Source organism: Lycium barbarum, chromosome 10, assembly GCF_019175385.1.
Source record: "Lycium barbarum isolate Lr01 chromosome 10, ASM1917538v2, whole genome shotgun sequence".
Classification (NCBI taxonomy): domain Eukaryota; kingdom Viridiplantae; phylum Streptophyta; class Magnoliopsida; order Solanales; family Solanaceae; genus Lycium; species Lycium barbarum.
This window is the reverse complement of record NC_083346.1, coordinates 76,677,727-76,702,216: the sequence shown is the minus strand read 5'-3', so window position 1 is coordinate 76,702,216 and position 24,490 is coordinate 76,677,727. Positions and strand designations below refer to the sequence as shown.

Sequence of the window (24,490 nt, the reverse complement as noted above, 5' to 3'; positions counted from 1 at the left end):
CAAATAAGCCTGTCTTAAAAACTCAAAAGTCAAATTCGAAATATCCAAATTGATTAATCCGAAACTGAACTTAAAAAATTCAATCCAGTCCGAGCTTATTTGGATTGGATTTGGATTGTAATTTCTTCAATCCAAAAACCGAAAATTCAAACCGAAATTTTCATATCCAATCCGAAGGTCCGCCCCTAGCCACGACCCACGTCACTCAATTATCACAAGCTTACCGCTCTTTCTTCCTAAAGGAAAATGACAATGTGAAAAAAAAAGAACTTTATTGTATATTTTGGTGAGTTGCAAAATTTCAGGAGGCTGCCAAAGAGCATTGAGTTTGGTTCGAAGGTAGTTATCAGCCATTTTCTTGCCTAGAAGTTTTATGATAATTGCCTATTTCCAGGGGCAGTATAATCGTTCTTTGTCGATCGTGGTGATTGGAATAAAGTGGGGATGGTGCGATGGATTGTCATGTGCATCTTGTAAATGTTTTTGAAAAAATTAGGCCAAAATCATAGATGGACCCCTGAACTTGTCCTGATTTTTCATTTAGATCCCTTAACTGAAACGTTGACCATCTGGACCCTCGAACATAGATAAAATGTGTCATTTGAACCCCTCATGCCGGCTGGGCACACGCGTGCAGTCCACTTGCAGTGACATGGAAAAATAGACCAGTGACATGAAAAAATAGACCAGTGACATGTAAGCCATGTCAACAAAAAAAAAAAATTAAGAAAAATTAATTTTAAAATCTATTTAAATAATTTTAAAAAATCTGAAAAACCCAACCCATCCTCTCCGATAGCCCACTTCACCGCCGCCACTACCGCTGCTGCCTCCGCCGCCCCCGCCGCTTCAAAATTTATTTAAATAATTAAAAAAAGGTGCCTTTTTTTGTCGGCGATTTATTTAAATAGATTTTGAAGTGGAATAGCGGCGGCACTGGCGATGGCGGAGGCAGTGGCGGCGGCGAAGTGGGCTATCGGAGAGGATGGGTTGGGTTTTTCAATTTGTTTTAATTATTTTAATAGAGTTTTTGTTAAAATTAATTATTAATGATTAAAAAATTTTAAAAAAGAAAAAATTTGGTAACTCACGCTCTGTTTAAAGCAGTGCACTGCACGCGTGTGCCCAGTTGGCACGAGGGGTTCAAATGGCACATTTTATCTTATGTTCGAGGGTCCAGATGGTCAACGTTTCAGTTAAGGGGTCTAAATGAAAAATCAGGACAAGTTCAGGGGTCCATCTATGACTTTGGCCAAAAAATTATTTCAAAGCCTGACGAGTCTGCATTGGTTGGTGGGATAAGTCACAAGTTTATCGCAAAAACTTAATTTTTCTGGTAGTCTCATCTAGGGTGGGCATTTGGGCCATCAAATTGAATATGAAATTTTTAATATTTTGATTGAAGAACATACATTTTAAATTCAATTCAAATAAGTTCGGATTGGATTGAATTTTGTAAGTTCGAATTTAGATTAATCGGTTTGAATATTTCGTATTTTGGGTCGACTTTTGAGCCTTTAAGAAAGGCCATAACAATTAACAACCTCAATCCACTTAATAGTTTGCTCCGTAGAATGTATAATCTCTACAGTTAATTAGGACTGTGTAATTTCATATTAGACTTAATACTATAACGGGTGGGGCCATAGGGTACTAATGTATTAAACTTTTGAAAATTAGACTTATTTGTATTGGGCACATATGAGATGAGTAGGGCTGAATATAAGGCATAAAAATTTCGAATTTTGCGGATATCCAATAATTCACAATACTAATTCCAATATCCATAAATTTTTAAAATAAAACAATAGTCAAATCCATAATCCAAAAATCCAAACCAAATATTCAAAAAGTTCGGATTTCGATTTGAATTTCGAGTTGACCCAAACGATGTCCACCCAATTCTCATAGGATGATGAATCTAGGGCGGTGCATGCTAGTGCTACGCCGTAATTGGTCGAGTTCTTTTTCTGCCATATTGTTGTCCGATGTAGCTGTTATCGAATAAGGAGCAAAGAAGGGATTGGTTAATTCGGGCCGGCGGGGGGGAGGAGGGGGGGGGGGGGGTGTTGAGGTGAAAACTCTCACTAGGTTAGAGAGAAGGCAGAGCATCCCTTTTAGTCCTCTTATTACAAATGTTAGCTGAAAAATAACATTTTTTGTGGACATTAAGGTCACGCACTTGCCTGTAACTGCTTCTGTTGTGCTGCGTAAAAGTGAGGTGAAGGCACCACGTGCTCTGAGGACGAAGGGATTTAGTGTCACTAACTACATCCCACAATATAGCTATTGAAGCTATCTCCAAGGCATATAAAAAAGGTTCAGTCACTGTAGAAAAGGAGGAAGTTGCTTCTAATTAAACTGGAAGTGAATGGAGGAGTTTGGACTGGAAGTGAATGACGGAGTTTGGAATGATTATGTGACGTGCAGTTGTGGTCCCAATGAACTAGTGTTATGAGGTGAAGACATTGGGGTAAACCTTTTGAATCACTCCTTATGCAGCCTCTGCCATGTGAATGATGTGTATTCTCTGATAGTTATCTCCAAGTAGTAATGATTTGCATATGTACAATTACACCTTCCACGCAACACCAACCCTGCCTTCTGTTTGTTCTTGTAGAATTTCAACTTATTATAGTTTAGTAGCAAAGTAATGCCTCCTGCTTACTTCATAGATTAGGGTTAGTTTACACCGCATGTGGTAGCAAGAGCAACGACATGCTTTTACAATTGCAAGTAACGCAAGAATGTTCTATCCTCATCTATAGCCTTTCCCTTCCCTTGTTCACTGACTCATTATGCACTTAACTAAAGAGCAGTGGTTACAGGAGGGAGATTTTCAGAACCATCGTCTATAGCAAACTTCGTTAGTTTTCATCGTCTATAGCAAACTTCGTTAGTTTTCCCTCTACGAAAATGAAACTTTGGATTCTAGTCTTCAAGACCATATTAAATGTAATACTAAGTTTACTACTGATAAGTTTGATGATGTCTTTCAGACCTAAACAATTAGTCAGTGCTGAAGCTAAACCCTTCGTGGAATGTAAATTTACTAAGAACAACTTAACTTACTTACTGGCATTTGCACCCAGTATTGTAGCTTCTCTCTCTAGTTTTCTTTCAAATAGCGTACACATTCAACTTTCACATCATGAGATAAGCAGAGCATCCGAGGCAAATATCACTGCCTCACATGTTCCTTCAAATTAAGGATTCAAATGCAACATTAAGAAAACAAAAGTTTATGAAAACAAGGTACCTTTTACATCATTGATAACATCACGATTTATTCAATTGTTCGAATAGTCAAGTACGAAGAATGTTCAGAAACCAGATAATACGCATTAGAAACAATCTGGATTACCAGGTACTGTAAAAGAGCTTCTTTGCTGACGTCTCCTGGCTATCCTGCAAGAAAAACCAAAACTTGAACTTCAATGTGCTTACTCATAGTGTTGTCAATCACAATTTAATACAACAACTACTATGCCTCACAACCTCGTTAGGTCTTCCATATGAATCCTCACTATCATTACAACCCATATGGACCCATTTTCTTTCTAATATTCAGTGATTTGAGGTTCGCTACATTTTCTATTGATACACACATCCAAGAAAATCAAAAACTCCCAACAAAATCTGGACCCGAGATCAAGAGTACCAACATCACTAAACCTTAGCTAGCATTTGGCCGTAGGTTCCAAAAAAAAAAATGAAAAACTTGATTTGGATGGAAGTTTTTCAAATTTTAAAAATGTGTTTGGCCATAGTTTTTCAAAACATATTTCACTTTTATTTTTCTTTTTTTTTTTGAAAATCATGAAACATGACCTATACTCATAAGTTCTGAAAACTATCAAGAATCCCCAACAATACCAAACAAAACATACTTGCTAATCCCAAATTATTCCTATGTGTTTTAATTTTATTGTTGAATTTGGTTCAAGTATCTTATTTTACTAAGTTTGTAATTTTCTTGTTGAATGCATCTCAATTTGTGTAATTTTGTTGTTGAATCGTACTGTTTCTGCATTTCAATTTTTGCAAATGTGAGACAACTTTGGATATGGAGACTCAATAATTAGTTTTTGGACATTACACGCAGTGACATAATTTTTGGGATTAAAATGATAGTGACTGCTTAGGAAATAGCTTCAAGCCTTCAAATAATTCTTGTGTTTTGAAGTATTCTTAATTAATGGGGAAAAATAGTAGATACGGATTAGTTAGTTCATAAACAGATGGGGGCTTTTTTATAAAATAAAGAAGTTTTGGGTAATTGTAAAAAAATTTAAAAAGGCTAACGGATAGATCTTGGCCAAAAAAACAGGTTTAAACCAGAATTTGTGATTTAAAGATTTGTTTTCAAAATCTGTCAAAATTTTATGGCCAAACAAAGATTTGAAAAAATATTTTGAATATGCTCCCAAAATCTATGGCCAAATGGAAGCTACGTGTATATTTGAATTTTATGTTGGCCTAATTACTCCCTGAACTTGGAATTTGATAGCCTTGACTTTCATAAATTTATACACTTTTCTAAGACTTAGCTAGCGTTTGGCCATAGATTCCCAAAATAATTTTGAAAAACTTAACTTGGGTGAAATTTTTCAAATTTTGAAAATGTGTTTGGCCATAGATTTTCAAAACATATTTCACTTAAAAAAAAATGACTTGTACCCATAAGTTCTAAAAACTATCAAGAATACCCAACCATACCAAACAAACATACTTGCTTTCTAACCAATTTATCCCCATTACAAGCAAAGATTATTCAATGTAGGAGATGAGAGCCCTCATATATTGGCAAGGGTTTACAAATCTGAAGAAAAATGCATACAAATCAAGCAAAACAAATCTGAAGAAAATTCATACAAATCAAGCAAGACCAATCTGAAGAAAAATCATACAAATCAAGCAAAGCATTAGCTCGTTTAGTTTACAGAGGAGACTTGCTTTAATGGGGGAAACATGGTAAATAGGTCATCATATTTTTTTCTTTTTTTCTTTTTTTGAGAATGGTAACAGATTAGTTGGGTAATAAAGAGATGGGGGCTTTTTTATAAAATATAAAAGTTTGAGGTAAGTTTAGAATTTTTAAAAAAGGCCAATAGATAGATCTTGGCCCAAAAACAAGTTTGAGCCGGAATTCGGGATTTGAGGATTTGTTTTCAAAATCTTTCAAAATTCTATGGCCAAAACAAAGATTTGAAAAATATTTAAATATGCTCCCAAAATCTATGGCCAAGCGAGAGCTTAGTACCAATTAGTTGATACCAAAAAATATGGATCTTTTGCTTCCTTTATGGTATATTTTTTGCTAGATTTGCATGAATTCCTACAAATTGTAATTCTTTTCAAGATAACTTAGTTCCATTTGATTTTAAGTCTACTTTGTTCTGCGCTTTTAACACCTATTATCAAGTTACTACTAGGGTAAAATCTACTAATGATTAAACAATAAACTAAGGAGCATTTTGTCTGTCGTACAACAGTTAGCACTTCATACCAATTTAATGGGCAGGAAGGAAGCAGAGTACAAGCATTTCCAGCCTTCAATGATAAGAGTCAGACAGCCCACTCTCTCTTTGCCAAATTACAGGCCACGATAGGCCAAAATATAAACAGATAAAGCTATTCATAAATTTCCAGGATACCAGTAATTTAGAATCTTCAATGTGGGAATGATGAAAAATATCTATTGCATCAGGGTAAAAACAAATCAAGCTCTAGAGGAATAGCCACATCTGCACTACATGAAAGATACAAGTGTTTTTTTCATTTTTTGGTTGCAGGAAACCAAACTGGATCGAGAATTTTCTCTTTCAGTAAACTGCAGCATGATCCTCCAGTCTATATAGTGGGAACTTGTATCTAAAAGAAACAAAAACCAAAGTGGAACAAATCGAATTGAAAGACATTTAGGCATAATTTGTGAAAGATAACTGCAAAAAGTTTCACAAATGAAAATGGAGACTAAAGCAAGTGATAGAGTCAAAGCTGGTGATAGAGAGTGTACATTGACTTTGTTACAATCCTATGACAATTCTTTCTGAGAGGAATGCCCATGTAGTCAGAGGCAGAGCCATAATTTCAACTTTATGGCATCTGGATTTTAGAACGACTACTCCAAATGCTAATATCTGAATTCTAAATTTAATAAGTGTACATATTAATGAATTTCTTAGCACAAACAAGTTTGAACAAAAGCTTTTGGTTTGGCCGAACCCGTAGCTTGGCTTCTCCCTATGCCCCTACATGTAGTGGCAATGCCATCGAGCAGGTACTTTGTTACTCCTACAAGACATGGCGCAGCTTCAGCTTACCGCGGACATGAACTTAGAAAGGAGGTTCTAGAAGACACGGATTAGGGTAGAAGGTTAGTAGGTAGTTGTGTTAGCCTAGCTTCTCCTTTCATACCAATAGTAGTAGTAGTAGTAGTAGTAGTATTCTTGTAGTTTCTTCTTCTTCGATTCCTATTACTATATGTTGTTTCTTATACTTCGATTATCTTATTATTTTGTTCTACTTACTGTTCATGTTTTTGTTTTCAGAATGTTATGTCATGCTTTCTTTATTATTTGCATGGCCTTTTCACTTCCGAACTTCTTTGAAATGCTTTTCTTTGAGCCAAGGGTCTGTCGGAAACCCAAATTGAACTCAAAGATATTTAGGCTTAATTTTGTGAAAAAGTTTCACTAATGAAAATGGAGAGTAAAGCAAGTGATAGAGCCAAAGCTAGTGACAAAAAGTTTATATTTTATCCGTTTTTGTTTAAACACGTTTTCAGTTTTGACCCACCCATATCCAATCCGACCTGCCCATTTGCCACTCCTAGTCCTACAGCATGCCCTTGTATAATGCTCAAGGCTCTAGGTTGAGTAAAAAGGGAGCTCAAACAATGGATGCAACAAGTCCTTGCTGATCTAATTACGGGAATTATGATAGGCTAACAGAGACTTTATGACATATCCAGTAAGTACAACCTCACAAGCATTACCACAAAGAAGTAGTAGAACATAAATTTTCAAATAAAGCAAAATTTTAAGTTGCTAAATCACAAGAGTTCTATAACTTAAGCCTTTATTTTTCCTCCTTTTAAGCAAGAACAGCATGATACAAGAATATTCAGCAAAAGCTACTGCTCCATCCGTCTCAATATATTTGTCTTATTTTCTTCTTTAGTCCGTTTTAAATGCATCTTTCCTTTTCTGACAACTCTTCAATTCCAAGTTTCCCACATGGCATATTTAAGACCACAAGATTAAAGAGCATTTTGGTACATTATACATATTTTTAGCCTAAGACGACGACGACAACAAACCCAGTGTAATCCCACAAGTGGGGTCTAAGGAGGGTAGTGAGTACGCAGACCTTACCCCTACATTGACAAGATTCAAAAGTTTCTTTACTTTCTTAAACTCCATGCTAAGTCAAAATCAGACAAAGAAATTGAAACAGAGGTCACCTCAAAGTCATCACTTGTCCTTGAGGAGGTCATCATAAGGATCACGACGACCGGCGACTTGGCTGATCTGTGGGTCCCAGAAATTCTGAGCATTGTGTCTATCAAATGTCCAGAAACCATATGGACGGATAGGATAACTCCACATCTCCTTAGTCTTATCACACCTCGCCTTTGTTGCGTACACATGTTCTCGAAACTTGCGATCTCTCTCCTGTGGATCCTCCATTAATCTCAATATCAAGTTCTCCGCAAATTCCATTATGAATCCCATTCTTTTCTTTTCCCTGAAAATTACAAAATTTGAATCCAAACCCTAAGTAAATCGAGCTTAGAAATATGATATTGGTAACAATAATGAAGTTTTTAGGGAATTTAATTATGTGCAAGTGAATTTGTGGAGAATTATAACCTTTTTGCTGGTCGGTGATTGAGAGGATTTTCGCGAAGCGAGCTCTTAACTTTCACAATTCACAAGTTAAACCGAGCAAATGACAAAATGCCATATATCGGGTTAATGGGCTATTCTACTTGGACCCTCGTGGATTTGGGTCACTTGCACTTTTGCTTCTATTTTGTGCTGCTCTTTAACTTTTGTCACAACTCACAAATAATTTTCGCCCCACGTAAATTTATATTTTTGTCCGGAGCGGAGCGGAGCGGGGCAGGGCCGGTGCCAGTTTAATGTTATATGGGTGCCGGGCGGGTTGAAATAATATTTTTAAAATATAATGCGGGGCGGATTGCAGGTTTCTTGTCTTCTTTATTTATTTTCACTATTTTCCCATTTGTTTCCTCGTTTCTACGTACTGCTTCCCTTCAATAATTATTACTCCCTATGTCCGAATTTATATGAGGGGCTTCAGGGTCAAAGCAGTTAATGGTTGACTTAATTTTAAATATAGATTATTCGAGTATTTTATAATAAAATTTATATATTTAAAAATTATATAAAAAGTATTATAATTTTGCATAGTAATTCACAATACTTGGAAAGAGTCGGAGAAAATCGTAATCAAATAAAGAGTTGTTTAACTCCCCAACTAGTAAAACCCTCATATAAATTGGGACGGAGGAGTAAGTATCTTCTGTTTTTTCACTCTATTTGTTTGAGCTTTTCCCTCAATAGCTGTTGATGAATATTTTGAAACCCAGTTCATCGTTTTTTGTTTTGTTCTGTGTCATTTCTATTCGTGCATTACTGAAGCTTTGCGAATTCATTAGTTAAATTCACTGTCGAGATTGAAGGGACAATTTTTTACAGATCATGCTTCAGTTCCACTGAAATAAAGTCAAAGTTTAAATGGTTTGTTTTGTGAATTAGAGTCTAGACACTACTACTTAGAAGGAAATTTCTACCAGTAGGCTATCGATATCATCTCAATGACCTCATAGTGTAATGTTTACACAGATGGTGTATAAACCTTATGGGAAGAACTTATGATTCTATCCCATCTGTAGTAGAGACCTTATTCAGATAATCTATTGTCAGTTGACCGTTTAATTGAACAGCTACCCCTTTGACTGTTTGACATACATGGCATCAGCTATGCAGTAAAAGTTGACACCGAATGTCTAACCACATTATATTATTTTATCAAGATTAAATGACAGATTTAAGAGTGATTACATTTAATAATAATACTGCAGGTAAATACATGTTATGTATTCATTAGACTAATGTAAACGCTTGACTGTATGAATTTTGGTTGTTCTCCCCTATAATTAATACGTAACAAACTAAAATGTAAGTCGAGATTCTTCGGAAGGACTCGGCCTACAAAGGCGAGGCAAAATCACACTAGAGATGGCACTTTAATCACCATAGTTCCTTCTCGCATACCTGAAATTAAAGCTGTTAACCAGTTCCAACCGGAACCGGACCGGTAACCGGTTAAGGAACCGGCCGGTTCCGGTTAAAAAACCGGAACTGCTTAACCAGTTCCGGTTTAACCGGTTTTAAACTCCAAACCGGAACCGGTCCGGTTTGGAGTAGTTAAAATCTTTTTTTTTGTTTTTGTATTATATATATATATATATATATATATATATATTATAGTATTTATTAGTATATTGTAGGTATATTTACATATGTTATACAACTTTATAATTAAAGTTTAAATATTTACTGACTAACAGCCTAACAGCAAGTCAACAATACAAAATAGTGTTTTTCGTATACATATATATATATAACTTACATATACTATATATACTTATATATATGTATAACTTAATATATATACTATATATATGTATAACTTAATGTATAACTTAATATATATACTAAATATATAATATATACTATATATACTTATATATGTGTATAACTTAATATATATACTATATATACTTATATATATGTACTATATACTATATATACTTACTTATATACTATATATACTATTTTTTCTATATATACTTATATATGTTTAAGTATACTATATAACTTAATATACTTATAAGTATATTCTTAGTATGTTTTAGGTATATTCCTAACTTAATAAAAGTAAAAATATGAACACAAGTAAATAGAAGAAAGCTTAATGAGCCATATATTTTATTCATTCTTGGATAACATTTATTTGCAAGTTGTATTTTTTTTTAACTTGCAAATAATACATGAGTTGTACAAAAATAGTAGAATAATAAAATCACCAATTTTGAACCATTTCGTTAATTTTCCCCATATCATATTCGGTCATGGAAATATCTTCAAAGTCTTCCATTTGGTCTGGTCCACTAGCTATCAAATCTTCAATTTCTTCCTCTTCGCCTTCCTCCGCTTCTGAGTTTTGGTTGCGTCGCTCCGATCTAATCCAATCTCGAATGCACACTAGTACTTGCAAGCTAAAGCCGGATAATGAATGTCTATGGTCTCCAATTTGCTGTCTTCCTTGGCTAAATGCGCTCTCCGAAGCCACGGTTGATACTTGAACCGTAAGGATATCTCGAGCCATTCTTGAAAGTACCGGATAGCTTGCCTTGTACTTCTTCCACCATGCTAAGACGTCCGCCTCATCCAGTTGGCTGATATCCACATTTGGCTGCATCAAATAAAAGTTAAATTCATCAAAGTTTGCAGTAGAAGAAGAAGTTGGCTGTGAATGTAAAATTTTTAAACCCGACAAGCCCTTTTTGCTACTCTGAGAAGTAGTAGGGCGTGGAGCAACGGGTGTAGCACGTTCTTCCAAACTAGAATAATGAGTAAAAACTCTTCTAAACTCATCATCAATTAGGGGTGGGCATAAACACCGAAAACCGAAAAACCGAACCGAACCGAATTAATTCGGTTTTTCGGTTTCGGTTTTTCGGTTTTTCGGTACGGTGTTCGGTTCCGGTTCACCGATTTTTCGATTTTTCGGTACGGTGTTCGGTTTCGGTTCACCGGTTTTTCGGTTTTTCGGTTTAACCAAACAGTGCTGCTGCTACAGTGCTAATTGCTCATGTCTTTTCCAATTTTCAGTTTTCTCAGTTTGCTGCACCTCTTCTAGTTATACTTTATTTATGTTTGCTAATTGCTATGAATAGTTCTAGTTATACTTTTCCAAGGATACTACTGATTCTAAAATGTATAGTACCTTTATGTTAATTATTTATTAACGACAGAGGGATGGTGTAACAATTGAGCAAGGTTTGGACTGGTTCTGAAATAGAAGCTTAATTAATTAGATATTCGGTGTTGATCCTAAGCTTCTACTGACTTTTTCTCTTTTCCCCCATCGTCTACATTTTCGTTCTTTATGTATTGCATGATCTAGCTTACATCTTCGCATTATAGAATCGGTAAGCATATACTTAAAAACAATAAAATAGCTCATTTTTAATTAAAAAAAAGTCCATTTTACAAGCAGAAAATATCTCATTTTAGGCCCATGCCAAAAAAAAACCGAATTAAAAAACCGAAACCGAACCGAACTAATTCGGTTCGGTGTTCGGTGTCCACTTTCAAAAAACCGAAACCGAAAAAACCGAACCGAAGTTTGAAAAACCGAACCGAAAAACCGAACGCCCACCCCTATCATCAATAGCGAGATCGGCTTCAGCTAAAGATGGTTGAACTCCCTCTTCAATTTCTAAAAATGTATAAATTTGACTAACCAAATTTTTAGTATAAGACACTTTTAAACAAGGATTTAAAAGGGAACCCAATATAAATAAAGTTGGGATGGGAAAAAAATACTTCTTAAATTTGATTATCATTTCAAAAATAGCCACTTGATAATCGGGTTTATATTTATACTCTTGTAAAACTCTAACTATTTCCGCTAAGTAGGCTAAAATTCCGGTTACCGTGGGATAGAATTGTCTAGAAAAAGCAAGAGTTGCATTATAAAAAATTTATAAGAGTTCAATACATTCTTTAACATCTTCTCAATGCCTAAAAGTTAACCAATCCTCACTATCAATATTATATTTGTTGTGAACTTGTTGTATGGGAATCCTATACTCATATGCTTGTTGTAGCATAATGTAAGTGTAGTTCCACCTAGTCTCAATTTCTACTTGAATTTTCCTAGGTCTAAGGTTATTTTCCACACAAGCATTCTTAAAATCTCTAATTCTTCCCCTATTAGCATTACGAAAAAGAAACGCAACAGCATTTCTAACTTTTTGAACAGAATCATCAAAATGCTCAAGACCATCTTTAACAATTAAATTTAAAATGTGACAACTACATCTTACATGAAAAATATTTGTTAGAGGAGGGTTTATTTCTCTTTTTAAAAGACCAATTGCCTTTGTATTATTAGAAGCATTATCTAAAGCAATACAAAGTGTTTTTCTATAAATGTTAAAAAATCTCATTATAGTAGACATTGAATCGGCTAAAAATTTTCCATCGTGACGACCTTTTCCTTCGTCGTATAAAAAAGCTATAATTCTTTTTTGCATAACCCAGTTGTTATCAACCCAATGACATGTAATAGCAAAAAAAATCTAAATGGTTAATACTAAGACCCAAATCAGCGGTAAGACAAACATTACAATTTAAAGAATTAAATACATGGCGCAAATAAAATCTATATTTTTTAAACAAATCTATAACATCGGCCCTACAAGTACTTCTAGGAATACCCTCAAATAACGGGTTATAACAACGTTGAATGTAAGTAACAAACCCCAAACCCGAGGGAAAGGAAAATGGTAAACAATCATAAGCTACCATTTTAGCTATTTCTACGCGTTCTTTTTTCTTGTCATACTTAAAATTTCTACCGGTTCTTGGGTCTATCGTCATTTGAATCCCCCCCACATTTGAACCTGTTTGCTCTCCCCAAATATCCATATGTTTGGTTCTTATATGAGCATTTAGTGTACCCGTTCCACCATCCTTACCAGTTCCTTGCTTAAAACTAAATACTTGTCCACATATATTACATGTAGCTGATCGGTTTTCCCTATTCTTAGTCATAAATTTCCAAACTTTAGTTGTTGGCTTACGAGTTCTAGGCGGGTTGTCTTGTGTATGTGATTGTGCATGACATGTATCTCCTATGGGATTTTCGGGGGGTTGTGTTTCATCATCATCATCTTAAGTCTTCATTAAAAGTGTCGGTAAAATGTTGTCGCATTGCCTCATGACCTAAAAGTGGATTATTTCCACCAACATCAATACCTAAATTAAGTGTTTCTTCCACAAATGTTTCCTCATTAAGCGCACCCCTAACAGTACGACTACTACTACCGGCACCACGTCTTAATCTCTTTGACATTATTAAATAGAATTAATTTAAATCACAATCAAATAAATCACAAGAAAATAAATTACAACAAATTAAATTGCGTAAATTAAATTGCAAAAAATAAATTGCTACAATTAAATTGCGAAAATTAAAGATAGAGTTGGAACGAAAGTACTAAATTGCCGGATTAATTTCCAACAAAATGAAGGCGGCTAGAATTGCAAATCCACCAAAGTTACTTAGGATTGTTGCAAAATCACCAACTCCACCAACAATATTATAATTACAAAATTAATAATTGAAAGTTGAAACTATAATAAAATTTTGTGGCTAATTATTGCAAAGTAACTATAATTGAGAGATTAAGATTTGAGAGAAAGATGAAGAAGAGTGAATTGATGTGAATTAAAATGAAAATAAAGAAGGGTTTATATAGGGGTGGGGAATGAGTTAAAGTATTAAAAAAAAAAAATTGGGGGCCAAAAATTAAGAAAATGACCGTTTGGCAACAGCCATTTTTGCAAATGGACCGTTGCCAACGGTCCATTAACAACGGCCCAACAGCTCTTTTTTTTTTTTTTTTTTTTTTTTCACCGGTTAAACCGGTTTAACCGGTCTGGTTTCCAAAATATTGGAACCGGACCGGTAAACTAATACACGGTTAACCGGAACCGGTTAACCGATTCCGGTTTAACCGGTCCGGTTACCGCTTACAACCGGTTATAACGAACCGGTTGCCACCTTTACCTGAAATGCTACATCTTATACAGAGCATCTAACAATGAGGGAAAAGAACTTGAAACTATATTTGAAGAACAGCTAATGTTCAGAGATTTATCACAAGGTTTCAGACACTTATTGAGAGGGTTTCCTCCAACCTCAAAGCTTCGTTATGGCACATTACAAGATAAATGAAAATTACATAAATAAACCAACATTAAAAACCAGCCTCTAGCAAACTGGCATCCACAAAGGTACTTTAGAACTGATTGTTGTAGCTCATCTAGAGCCATTGAAAGCTAGAAATTCAAGTCACCAAGACTGAATCTATACGGACGCAAAGATCCTTATCTCTCAAACGCATCCCCTCTAATAGAGTTGAAAGGACAAGCAGCAGCAGCTATTCTTTCGCGAAGGTTGAATTTACTTGCAATAATCGGTCTAACATCTTCAAGTCCAACTAAGCTTTCTAGAAATGGGAGCAGCGACAGTAACTCTTTGTCATAACGGTCATCAAACCAGCTCTCAATTGGAATACCATTGTCCACCTGGAATCCAAATGCCTGAAAATAAAACTGTCTACCACATCAGGGTAACAAAGTGGAGAATGACATTCTAAACAGGAACAAATTGCCCACAAAAGCACATACAAGTACTCAAGAAGTAGTTGTCAATTATTTTCACATGAACAGATAAGATGATGCTTAACATAATCTTTAAGCTTTCATCAGCTTTTCTCAATACTACCAAGCAAGATTAAAAGTTCAATCATTTCAAGAATCAGGGGAGTAAACCAACCATAAACATGTTTCTTCCCAGCTTTCATGAACATGAAAGTTTAATAGCTCTTGTAATGGCTCATGATTGCAGGTGTCTTGAAGAAAAGCAAAGGACCAGAACTTAACATGTGAATGAAACAAAGATGGAAAAGACTAGGTAGCGTAGGGATGGGGAATCTTGATAAAGAAACATTATATAGCAAAGAGAGATTTTGACACAGCACCTGAGGAGAGTTGTCGATGATAATCACACGAGCTAAATCACGGCCAAGAACTGACAGATCTTTAAGGTAATTGCCATCAACAAATACACAAGAGTCACGGTAAACACGATGCCTAAATACTTTTCTCTTGGGATCGAGCACATTCAAAAGCTGCTCAGCATAAATGCTTTGGCTTGCAGTAAATATGATAATCTCAAATAGGCTGGATACTCTATTCATAAAATCTCGTAGATGAGGACGGCATCGAACATATACGGTATGTTCTTTCAGGTTGAAATTCACTAAGAATGTAAAATCTGCGTCATCACAAGGTTCAAGTGTAGAGTGCACCAAGGTCTCTGTCAAATATAAGAGATTAGACTCAGCTTAACATGCCCAATAAGAAAATGATGAACATATACTACCATTTGACTAGGAAATCTGTGTAGATGCTTCAAAAGGAAAACAACAAGCATTGGCTTTAGCATCCATGTCAGGATGTACAAACATAAGAGCACACGATGCAAAAGGCATCACATATTCACTTGGGCATGCGGCAATTTGCATGAGAATGTCCGACAAATATTCCTAAAGGAGGGGATGTCATCTTCCAATCTTGGTTTCTGGGGAGTTACTGGGGTAGACTCCCAAATTAAATGATAATTCTATAAAGGACGGATAGCCTTGGTAGGAGATACGGAATATCTTCTTTCTTTTATCAGAGGAGAGAAGGAATATCTATCATAGAGAATCCCTATCTACGACAAGTGCAGTATGAAGGCCAACTAAGCCAAGGGAGAAAGAAGCAAAGCAACAGTTATAACGATTCCATCACTATATAGAACATGTTCAGATAAATTGATACATGTATGCAGTGTGTCCATCCGCAACCAGATATCTTTTTTTTTAAGACACATTTGAGCCACTTTGCATGCACGTCAACTATTTCACCACGTACCTGCTACCCCCACCAGCACATTGGGTAATTCTACCTACCAACGCTTAGGTAGATGGGAAGAAATCACCTTGTGTTTTTTTGCCCCTGTTGGGATTTGCTCCGCAACCAAATATCTTGTTTTGGCTCAGTAAAATTCTTAAGAGAAGAGTTGATTATATTGATAGAGGAATACCTACAGACCACTATTACTCGAAGAGAAAAGGACACAGAAAAAAGAATACCATTTTACTTTTGATATATGTACTAAAACTTATCCTTGTCCCTTGCTGAAAACTGAACATTACTGGAACAGACCACAAAAGAAGGAAACAATTAGTTTAGCCTTGAGCATATAGACTGCAATTACCATCCAAGTCCAAAACAAGAGTGGTTGATGGGCAACTCCGTGTCTGTTTAGGCAACAGCACAGGTCGAAATGTTGGTACAACTGAGGACAAGTCTGGTAAATTCTTTATGAAAAAATATGGATCAAAGTCATCAAACTCTTCAGTTTCCTCTTCCTCCATATTAACATCAGCAGGCAACTGAACTTGATTAAACTCATCAATGCATTCCAGTTTCGAATCTTGGCTAGAGAGATGTACAGCTGAAACTTCAGATGACATATGCTGGCCTGCTAAACCTGTACAAAAGCCAAATTCACATAATTAGCAATTGAAAAAAGCATCAGAAGGAATATCTCGATTTTGACTAATCTTGACTTCATGTCTGACATTACCAGCACATGTACTATCACATAAAAACCTTACCTGTAGCCTCATCTAGCACAAAATGACCTGTCAGCAAATCAATCTCTATATTTTCTTTTCCAGGCTCCTGCAATGGCTGGTCTGCTTGCTGGAAGAATTTGAGGAAGTCTGCTGAGGGAAAAATATGACAGGATTTTGAAAGATATACGATTAGTCAGAACATTAATTCACAGACCTACTTAACACTTAACTGCCAAAGCATCTACCTACCTCGGTTAGAAATTTCCCCTCCAACACTTCTGGATATATGGAAGGTGGGAGAAAATATTGTATCACTTTCAACATCATGGTCCTACATTAAGAAAAATAATTCTATAATACACAACAATAACCATTCAATTGCAATTCTCACTTAAAGGATCTACATTTAACAAGGTGAGCTAAGACTCCCAACAATTCCACATAAAGCAAATTTAAATTATCACCTTATTAATAGTAATGGTATTATAATCATGAACAACACCATGTGCGTCTGAAGCAGCAGAAGTATCATCAGCCACCAACCCAAATCTTATATCCAAATCTGTACCGACAACATCATTCTCAATCTTTTTCGAGAAATTGCTTCCTATAAACACAAATATGAGGTGAGTTGCCACAGATAAACAAATGTGCTCTTCCAGGACTATATGAATATAATCAAGGAGTAGAGTCAACATCATAGAAGTTAATTACAATTAACTGGGAAGACATTATGCATCAACTAGAATCATGGAAGGTCAAATCCTGCACCATAATTCAGTGATTGTTCCTGAGGAGCAACAGAAGCATACACGGGGATACGCAGAATGGTGAAAGCATTTGTAAACTCACTTCAAATTGTGCCATTTTTAGATTTTGTTTCTTGTTAGATGGTAAATTTCCAGGAGAGAGCAGTCACTTCTCTACTGTGGCAGCAACTGAGATCAAAGAATGATATAGGCAAAACAACAAAAGAAAGCAAGTAAATCATTACCACATCACAAACACTTTGAATCATAAGTTTTCTGACTTGGTAATACATGCAAAATGAATTATAGACAAATTCCGATGAAGCTTAAGTAACAGAAAGAGCAACAAACCCTCCTAACTTATTGGATATATGCCCCAAATATCACGTCAAGTGTGCATCTTAAGCTAAAGACTAAATAAATCAAATTACTTGGTCATCATAGGATGGGTTCCATATAATACTTACCTGATTTTTGCTTCCTTACTGAAGATGTTATAAGTTCCGTAACTTGCTTTGCCTCAGTTTGCACATTCTCAGACATTTTTCGCTGCTGCCTTGAAACCTTTGGACTAGCCAGCTCTCGTGGTTTTCTTCCATTTAATTTTTTCTTAGTCTGCATATCTAACTACTGGAGAGTCCACTCTACAAATGCTTTATCCTGCTTTAAGAATTGTGACAAAAAAGAATTGAATAAGCCCCTTGTTCCAGGACACGTAGTTTCCTGGAAAATAATTGCAGTCAAGAAATAGATATAGACAGTTCGTTACAAATTTTAGCAAAGCAGATATAAATATGACCATGAAAAGCATGAATAATTGTATAGCTATGTTGCTCGGACTCTCCAAAAATGATGCCGCACCCGTGTCGGATCCTTCAAAAATGCACTACTTTTGGAGGATCCGACACGCACCCGTGTCCATTTTCGAAGAGTCCGAGTAACATAGTTGTATAGAGCCTACAAATCTCTCTGCATGTATAATTGATAATTCATTGCATATAATGATGACTTGAAAACAGGTTGCATTATTTAGCAACATTTTCTGCAGACAAACCAGTAGAAGATATTACTTCCTCCGCATCAAAAAGAATGTCCACTTAGCCTTTTTTTCTTGGGCCAAAAAGAGTGTCCACTTATCAAATCAAGAAAGAATTAACCTTAGTTTTCCAGATTTGCCCCTATTAAGTGTTATGTGATCAAATCCCAATACCTATTTAATTAGGGACAGTTTAGTCAAATTACCTACTCGCTCTGTCACAATTTATGTAATACGCTTTCATTTTTAGTTTGTCCCAAAAAGAATGATACATTTCCTTATTTCACAACAATTTAACTTTAAACTTTACCTTTTACACTTTACAAGATGATCTATAACCACACAAATATCTTTGACTTATTTTAGACCATAAGATTCAAAAGTCTTCCTTTATCTCTTAAACTCCGTGCCCAGTCAAACTATATCACACAAATTGGGATGGATGGAGTATTTTTTTCTAGGAGTAGGTATTTTCTTAAGGGGTGTGCAAATGGCTAAGTGGTCACTCTTTTTGATCTGGAGGGAGTAATTATTAAGCTCATTGTAGCTTAAAAAGATGGTGCATGTATACAAATTAGGGATGGCAATGGGGCGGTGGGGGGTGCGGGGCGGGACGGGTTTAGACATGTGCGGGTATGCGCAAGTGCGGGGCGGGTCGAAATGTTTAAAAAATAATTTTGTGCGGGGCAGGTGTGGGTGCGGGTTAGGGCTTAAAATATTTACAAAATCATAACTACGGGTTAGGGCAAAGCAGATTCTGTACCTTAAATTTAGATGCTTATAGCTTTTGGCTCTAAGTGTATTTTTATTTTGTTTCACTAGTTGCTTTTCGAACAATAATTTTAAATGTTACTACAAACAGATGCTTTCTGTTACTGGTGGGATGTGGATATTATGCTTGTTCCGAGTTTACTTAATTTAAAATGAAAAGAGTTATGGTTGTTCCAAGTTTGAAGAGAGTAGTTTTTGTAAGTGAAGCCTCACTCCACTTTGCTTTACTAAGATATATGATACTGTCATTTTTAGTGGCTTCAAAGATTGTCCAGCCACTATATTCCATCATGTTTGCCGGCTTGCATTAAGATTTTGAAGTATTTTAAGTGCTGCTATTTGAAGTATTCAAGTGCTCAGTTAATATTCCTTCAATATGTCGTAACATTTTAGCTTGCTATATGGCTAAATAAGTGACCATGTCATGTATTTTAATTAACACAAGAAATATTCCTTGTAAAACCTTTTCCTTTGTTGAAACATCCAATTGGTTGTTCGTATGGTTCTTCAAACATCCAATTCTGAGAAAAGGTCAAAAGGAACACAGTAAATAAAAAGAAGAGAGTAAGAAAGAGTATTTTGCGGGTGTGGGGTAGGGCGGGTTTATGTGGGTTTGGTGCGGGGCGGGATTCTGTGGGTTTAGAGGCTGTGCTGGGCGGGGCGGGTTACAATTTTGCGGGTTTAGACAGAACCCGCACTGCACCGCACCACTGCCATTCCTAATACAGATGCACAAGTTACACCACATGCACCAAGATAGACAGAAAGCATGTATCAAACAACACATTGAAAATTACCCATAAATTAAACAGGAAAAAAGAACTCTAAGCAGAAGGTCAAAAATCTAACAATGCACGTGAAAAGAGCTGGCGAGGTAATAAAACTTTTACTTTCTTTCTCACCAAATAATAAACAGATTCACTGAACTTTTAGAATCCAACCACCAATTATCAAACTCTTTAAAAGCATTGGCTAAGAGGATTATACATTATTCTTAATTTCTTTTTCTTTAGAGAGGTCAACACGTAACTGTAGTGTATGTGCACAAAACTATGTCATTCTATTGCACGAAGATATATTGCATAAGTTAGTAGGTAGGGATGTGGCCCTAGAACTTTGGTCTAGTGGTAAGAGCGCAACGTATCATGTTTAGGCTAGGCACGCTTCACAGGCTTGAACCTCGCTGAAGACAAAAAGCCTAGTATTTAAGTAATCAAGGTAAAGGGGCGGGCCATTATCCACCGACTTTCAAACCGTGTCACTGGTCTTGGGGATTTCTCAGTTGTCAAGAAAAAGTTAATAGGGGGGGAATGCTTAAAATTAAAGGTCACATACAAATGCAACTGAGTGCACCTCCATAGGAAACATCCAGGTAAACTAACATGTGTTTTGAATCTTTTGAAAACAGTATATACACTTCCTTTAGTGTTGAACAATACTAATTCCTTGAGCACCATTCCCCTCATTGGGGTTTTTGTCCAACCAAGCAAACAAGTCATCGGATGGGCTAGAGTTTCAGTGCGCGGTCCAGCAAATATAAAACGTTAAGAAAAAATGGATTTCTCATTTGAAAATTACTTTTATCATGTATTGACAAATAAAGGAAGATCATGAAATCATTAGTCCTGGATGACTAAAGAAGTTTATGAATTTCAACTTCCTTGAGCAATTAACTTCTTTTTCTTTAAGTAGTCAATTAACTACTTAACCCCAAACGTAGAAATACGCTGATCCGAAGATCTTTCAAATGATGTTTCCCAGTGTTTTAAAAGGCGGGGGCGTAAGGCGAGGCGTTTTATGTCTGCCTCAGCGAGGCGTAAGCCCCGAGGCACGAGGCGTAAGCCTCATGGGACTTTAATTTTTAGTATTTTATAAAATGATATAATTATAATAAATACTTTTAAATTGGTTAAATAACGTAAAAATTTGAAGAAAACAATAAATAAGTGATATATATATATATACACACACACATATACATACTCCACCCCCACAAAAAAAACTAATTAGAACAATCTATTATACGTACTTACAAGTATAAGTGACTGCTCGTTACTTTTTTGAGATAGTAGAAGACAAGATAAATAATTGGAAAAGAACATATATTAGGCATTCTAGCAATAAAAAAAGGTCTTGACTTTTAAATTTAATGTTTCAGTTCCTTTTTAAAATATTTGAGTAATTACATGTTGACTTTTGAAAATTTGGGCATTATACTAAGGACTTATTTAACAAATTTCGTTTTAGTTTGAAGAAGTTTTCTGGACTTACGCCCCAACAAAAAAAAACTCGCCCCAAACGCCTAGGCTTACGCCCCAATAAAAAAAAAACTCGCCCCAAACGCCTGGGCGTACGCCCCAAATTGCTGGGCGTACGCCTTTGGGGACTTGCGCCCCGACCCATCGCCCCGAGGCATTTTTGGTACGCCCCGCCCCGGGGCTCGCCCCGAGGCTCGCCTCAAAAACGCCTTTTAAAACACTGATGTTTCCTCATCTTATCATGGTATTAGGAGACTCTGCCTGTTACATTCTGTACGAACCTGCTATTTTTGCTGCTTTATAATGCCATGATGTTTATCATTCACTTCTCAAGAAACACAATACATCTCCAAGACTCCATCTATTGCAAAAACAACTAGGGTGTATTTGGTATGGAGGAAGAAAATTCTTTCCAATTCTCCCATGTTTGGTTGGTCAAAATGTTTTCGACAACATTTTTTCTAGGAAAACAAGTTCCATAAGTGACATTCCAAGTCCAGTCAATTGTCTCCTCCGCACCCATCTGATGCCCCCAACCCCCACCCCTTGACCACCCACCCCCACTCCCCACCCTCATAGTGTTTTGCTAGATTACATAAAACTCTCTTGGGACAATATTTTTTGCGTACTTACCAAACACTAGAAAATAAGTAAGAAACCCGCTTGTTTTCCAAGTAAACATTTTCCATCGTACCAAAAAACACCCCTCATCCCTGGAACTTGTATACGCCATTGCAAGCCAACAAAAGCAGTGAAGTCCTGGATGCTTATTGAAATTCAACAAGATGCATAACCAAAGAACAGTATTCAAAGGCTGGGAAAACGAAAGACATAAAAATTTCTATCTGTATCGACTAATGCATATCAATTGCTAGCATTTCAATCTTTCATTTCTCAATGCCAAAGATTGAGCCAATTAAGAGATTCTTTTTTTAAAGGCAAGTTCCTAACTCTGAGTATATGAGCACAACCCTGGTAAAAGTGTAGCGTCGAGATTGAATTGAGCAACACGGACACAGATGATTTATAGACTCGACCTCGATAAATTCAGGATTAAACAAGTTCCTTTGTGTAGCAAAACAGAACAAGATCAGCAGTAAGTAAAGTTGAAAACAAATTGCAAACTGCCACTTAATTAAGTTCAAAACCCTAAAAACAGTGGAAACCAGACATAGTAAAAAGTAAAAAAAAAAAAAAAAAAAAGGACAGTTAATATAAGCTAAAAACAAGCTCAAAAATCCACATACCTAAACTTTAAACTTCAAAATCACCACACATAAAGCAATAAATCAGTTATAGGAAGCTCAGATATTTTGAAGAAAGGAAAGAGAAGTGAGTGAAGTATGGAAATGAAAATTTAGGGTTTTTCAGGCGTTGGAATTTGGTGTTTGAACGAAAAATATTTCCCTCCAAAGAGTGAAAAGGAGAAAAAGGTGGGGGGAAAATGAAAATGAAAATGGAATAGTAGCTACCAGGAATCTAATTTTTATGTATATTTTCTTTTTCTTTTTTCTTTTTTTTGTGTCGGAAGATAAGTTGAAAAAGGAGGGTTGAAGTTGTTGATGATTAGATAAAAAGAGTGTTAATTGTGGTAATCAATTCTCTCACATTCCTTGATTTTCGACTTTGTCTCCCTCCGGACTTTCTTCCCTCTGTTACACACGCGCTCAAGTTTTGCAACTTCTATACGCGCTTAGCGTTTTCTTTTCATTTTAAGTAGGTGTTTGGCTATAGAAACCAAAAATATTTCATTTTATTTGGAATTTTTAAGTTGGAATTCAAGTGGAGTTGTGTTTGATATAGTTTTTGCAAGGAATATTTGGTTGTTTGATTGAATTGAAAGTGAAAAAAGTAAAAATATAATTTTATATATTTTCAAATAAAGTGAAAAATTATTCCAAAAAAAAGTGAATAATTCTTATGGTCAAACGGGTCCTAAGCATTGGAAGTTGAAGGGGGGAAAAAGCACGTGAAGCTAACTAATTTGGATGTAACCTGAAACTAAAGTATTTACGGTTGGCCCAACACAAATTCTTGCTCTAATATCTCTCTAACTCATGCACGAAATCAATTTCTACACAAATCAAAGGAGAAACGAAACCTCCAATGTTTGATATGAGAATTGGACTAAATTAAGTGCTTGCACCAGTGTTTTCAAAGGAGTTTTTGAGGCGAGGCCCGGGGCATACCAAAAACGTTCCGGGGCGCAAGTGAAAAGCGTAAATCCATAGACCATATGCCCTAGAATTTGGGGCATGAGTTCGGGGCGCAAAAGCATAAGTCCGGGACGCAAAAGCATAAACCCCGGGCATAAATTTAATTTTTTATTGTTTTAAAAGTATTTTTTCTATAGATTGTGATTTTTATTAATGGTGTAATGATATTTATATTTCATGTTATCTTATTTTCATGTTGTAGTGAATTTTTCTAAAATATATAAATAAAGGAAACAACTCTCATAGTAAATAACATTGTCATAAATAGGTTTTTTAGATGATTATGTCTGAAATTGATAGGATAGAGATTTCATAGCAGTATATTCTTGAAGCAACTTTATCCATTTTTGGTCATTGCTATTACACTTTTTACCCTTATTCGTCTTTGAAATATATAAATAAAAATCAGTGTAAATATTAGTTGAGGGTGAGAAAGACTAATATCCGTGGAGATTGATGATGAAGTGAATGAAGATTTCATTTTAAAGACTATATATGTTAATATCATTTTTTGTGTTGTTACCTTTCTCAAATAATAATTGTAATAATTTTTATATTATTGGTGATTTATTTGAATTTACTTACAAAATTTTAATGAAAATCTTATTTTTGTTTATTTTTTTAGTAATAAAATTATAAAATTGAAGATACATGAGGCAAACGCCCGTAAATCCACAGGACTTACGCCCTATGTCTCGGGGCTTACGCCTCGCCCCGTGTTCCGCGAAACGTCTCACCTCGCACCCTTGCCTCTTAAAACACTGCTTTGGATTATGTAGTCCCTATTGATTACCTCTTAAGTGAAGAACTTGAAGATGTGGTAGATCTTATAGATGGAGGATGTTGGAAAGATCAAATGCTTAATCAATATTTTCCATCAGACACAGTGAAGCATATCAAATCAGAAATTCGTATAGGGGAACTGGAAGGACACTGGG

General features: G+C 35.6%; 2 protein-coding genes across 7 annotated transcripts; both read right to left on the bottom strand.

Moving 5' to 3' along the window:
- Positions 1 to 3,152: 3,152 nt before the first annotated feature.
- On the bottom strand, positions 3,153 to 8,126 carry LOC132614048 (uncharacterized). 2 transcript variants are annotated; one of them, XM_060328404.1, is made up of 3 exons: positions 7,878 to 8,126; positions 7,469 to 7,752; positions 3,153 to 3,403 (listed from the first exon to the last, which is right to left on the bottom strand). In XM_060328404.1, the coding sequence occupies exon 2, from the start codon at positions 7,737 to 7,739 to the stop codon at positions 7,479 to 7,481; it is 261 nt and encodes an 86-aa protein (XP_060184387.1). In that variant the 5' UTR covers positions 7,740 to 7,752; positions 7,878 to 8,126; the 3' UTR covers positions 3,153 to 3,403; positions 7,469 to 7,478. The 2 variants fall into 2 exon arrangements, with proteins under 2 accessions (XP_060184387.1, XP_060184386.1); XM_060328403.1 differs by having other exon boundaries at positions 3,153 to 3,408; positions 7,878 to 8,083.
- Positions 8,127 to 13,939: 5,813 nt separating this feature from the next.
- On the bottom strand, positions 13,940 to 22,859 carry LOC132614054 (uncharacterized). Of its 5 annotated transcripts, XM_060328411.1 has the most exons (9): positions 22,584 to 22,859; positions 19,542 to 19,599; positions 17,739 to 17,931; positions 16,987 to 17,129; positions 16,772 to 16,853; positions 16,562 to 16,672; positions 16,159 to 16,434; positions 14,876 to 15,213; positions 13,940 to 14,435 (listed from the first exon to the last, which is right to left on the bottom strand). In XM_060328411.1, exons 3-9 carry the CDS (start codon positions 17,890 to 17,892, stop codon positions 14,220 to 14,222), a joined length of 1,320 nt encoding a protein of 439 aa, XP_060184394.1. In that variant the 5' UTR covers positions 17,893 to 17,931; positions 19,542 to 19,599; positions 22,584 to 22,859; the 3' UTR covers positions 13,940 to 14,219. The 5 variants fall into 5 exon arrangements, with proteins under 5 accessions (XP_060184394.1, XP_060184393.1, XP_060184392.1 ...); XM_060328410.1 differs by lacking the exon at positions 19,542 to 19,599 and having other exon boundaries at positions 17,739 to 17,994; XM_060328409.1 differs by lacking the exon at positions 19,542 to 19,599 and having other exon boundaries at positions 17,739 to 17,934.
- Positions 22,860 to 24,490: the final 1,631 nt, after the last annotated feature.

What these genes read in the sequence shown, in the direction of transcription:
- LOC132614048 (XM_060328404.1), bottom strand. Translation starts at nt 7,739, where the DNA reads ATGGGATTCATAATGGAATTTGCGGAGAACTTGATATTGAGATTAATG.
- LOC132614054 (XM_060328411.1), bottom strand. Translation starts at nt 17,892, where the DNA reads ATGCAGACTAAGAAAAAATTAAATGGAAGAAAACCACGAGAGCTGGCT. An exon ending in TGTGCTAGATGAGGCTACAG is followed by an intron (nt 16,435 to 16,561) that starts GTAAGGTTTTTA and finishes GCTTTTGTACAG; the next exon opens with GTTTAGCAGGCCAGCATATG. An exon ending in TCATCGACAACTCTCCTCAG is followed by an intron (nt 14,436 to 14,875) that starts GTGCTGTGTCAA and finishes TTTTATTTTCAG; the next exon opens with GCATTTGGATTCCAGGTGGA.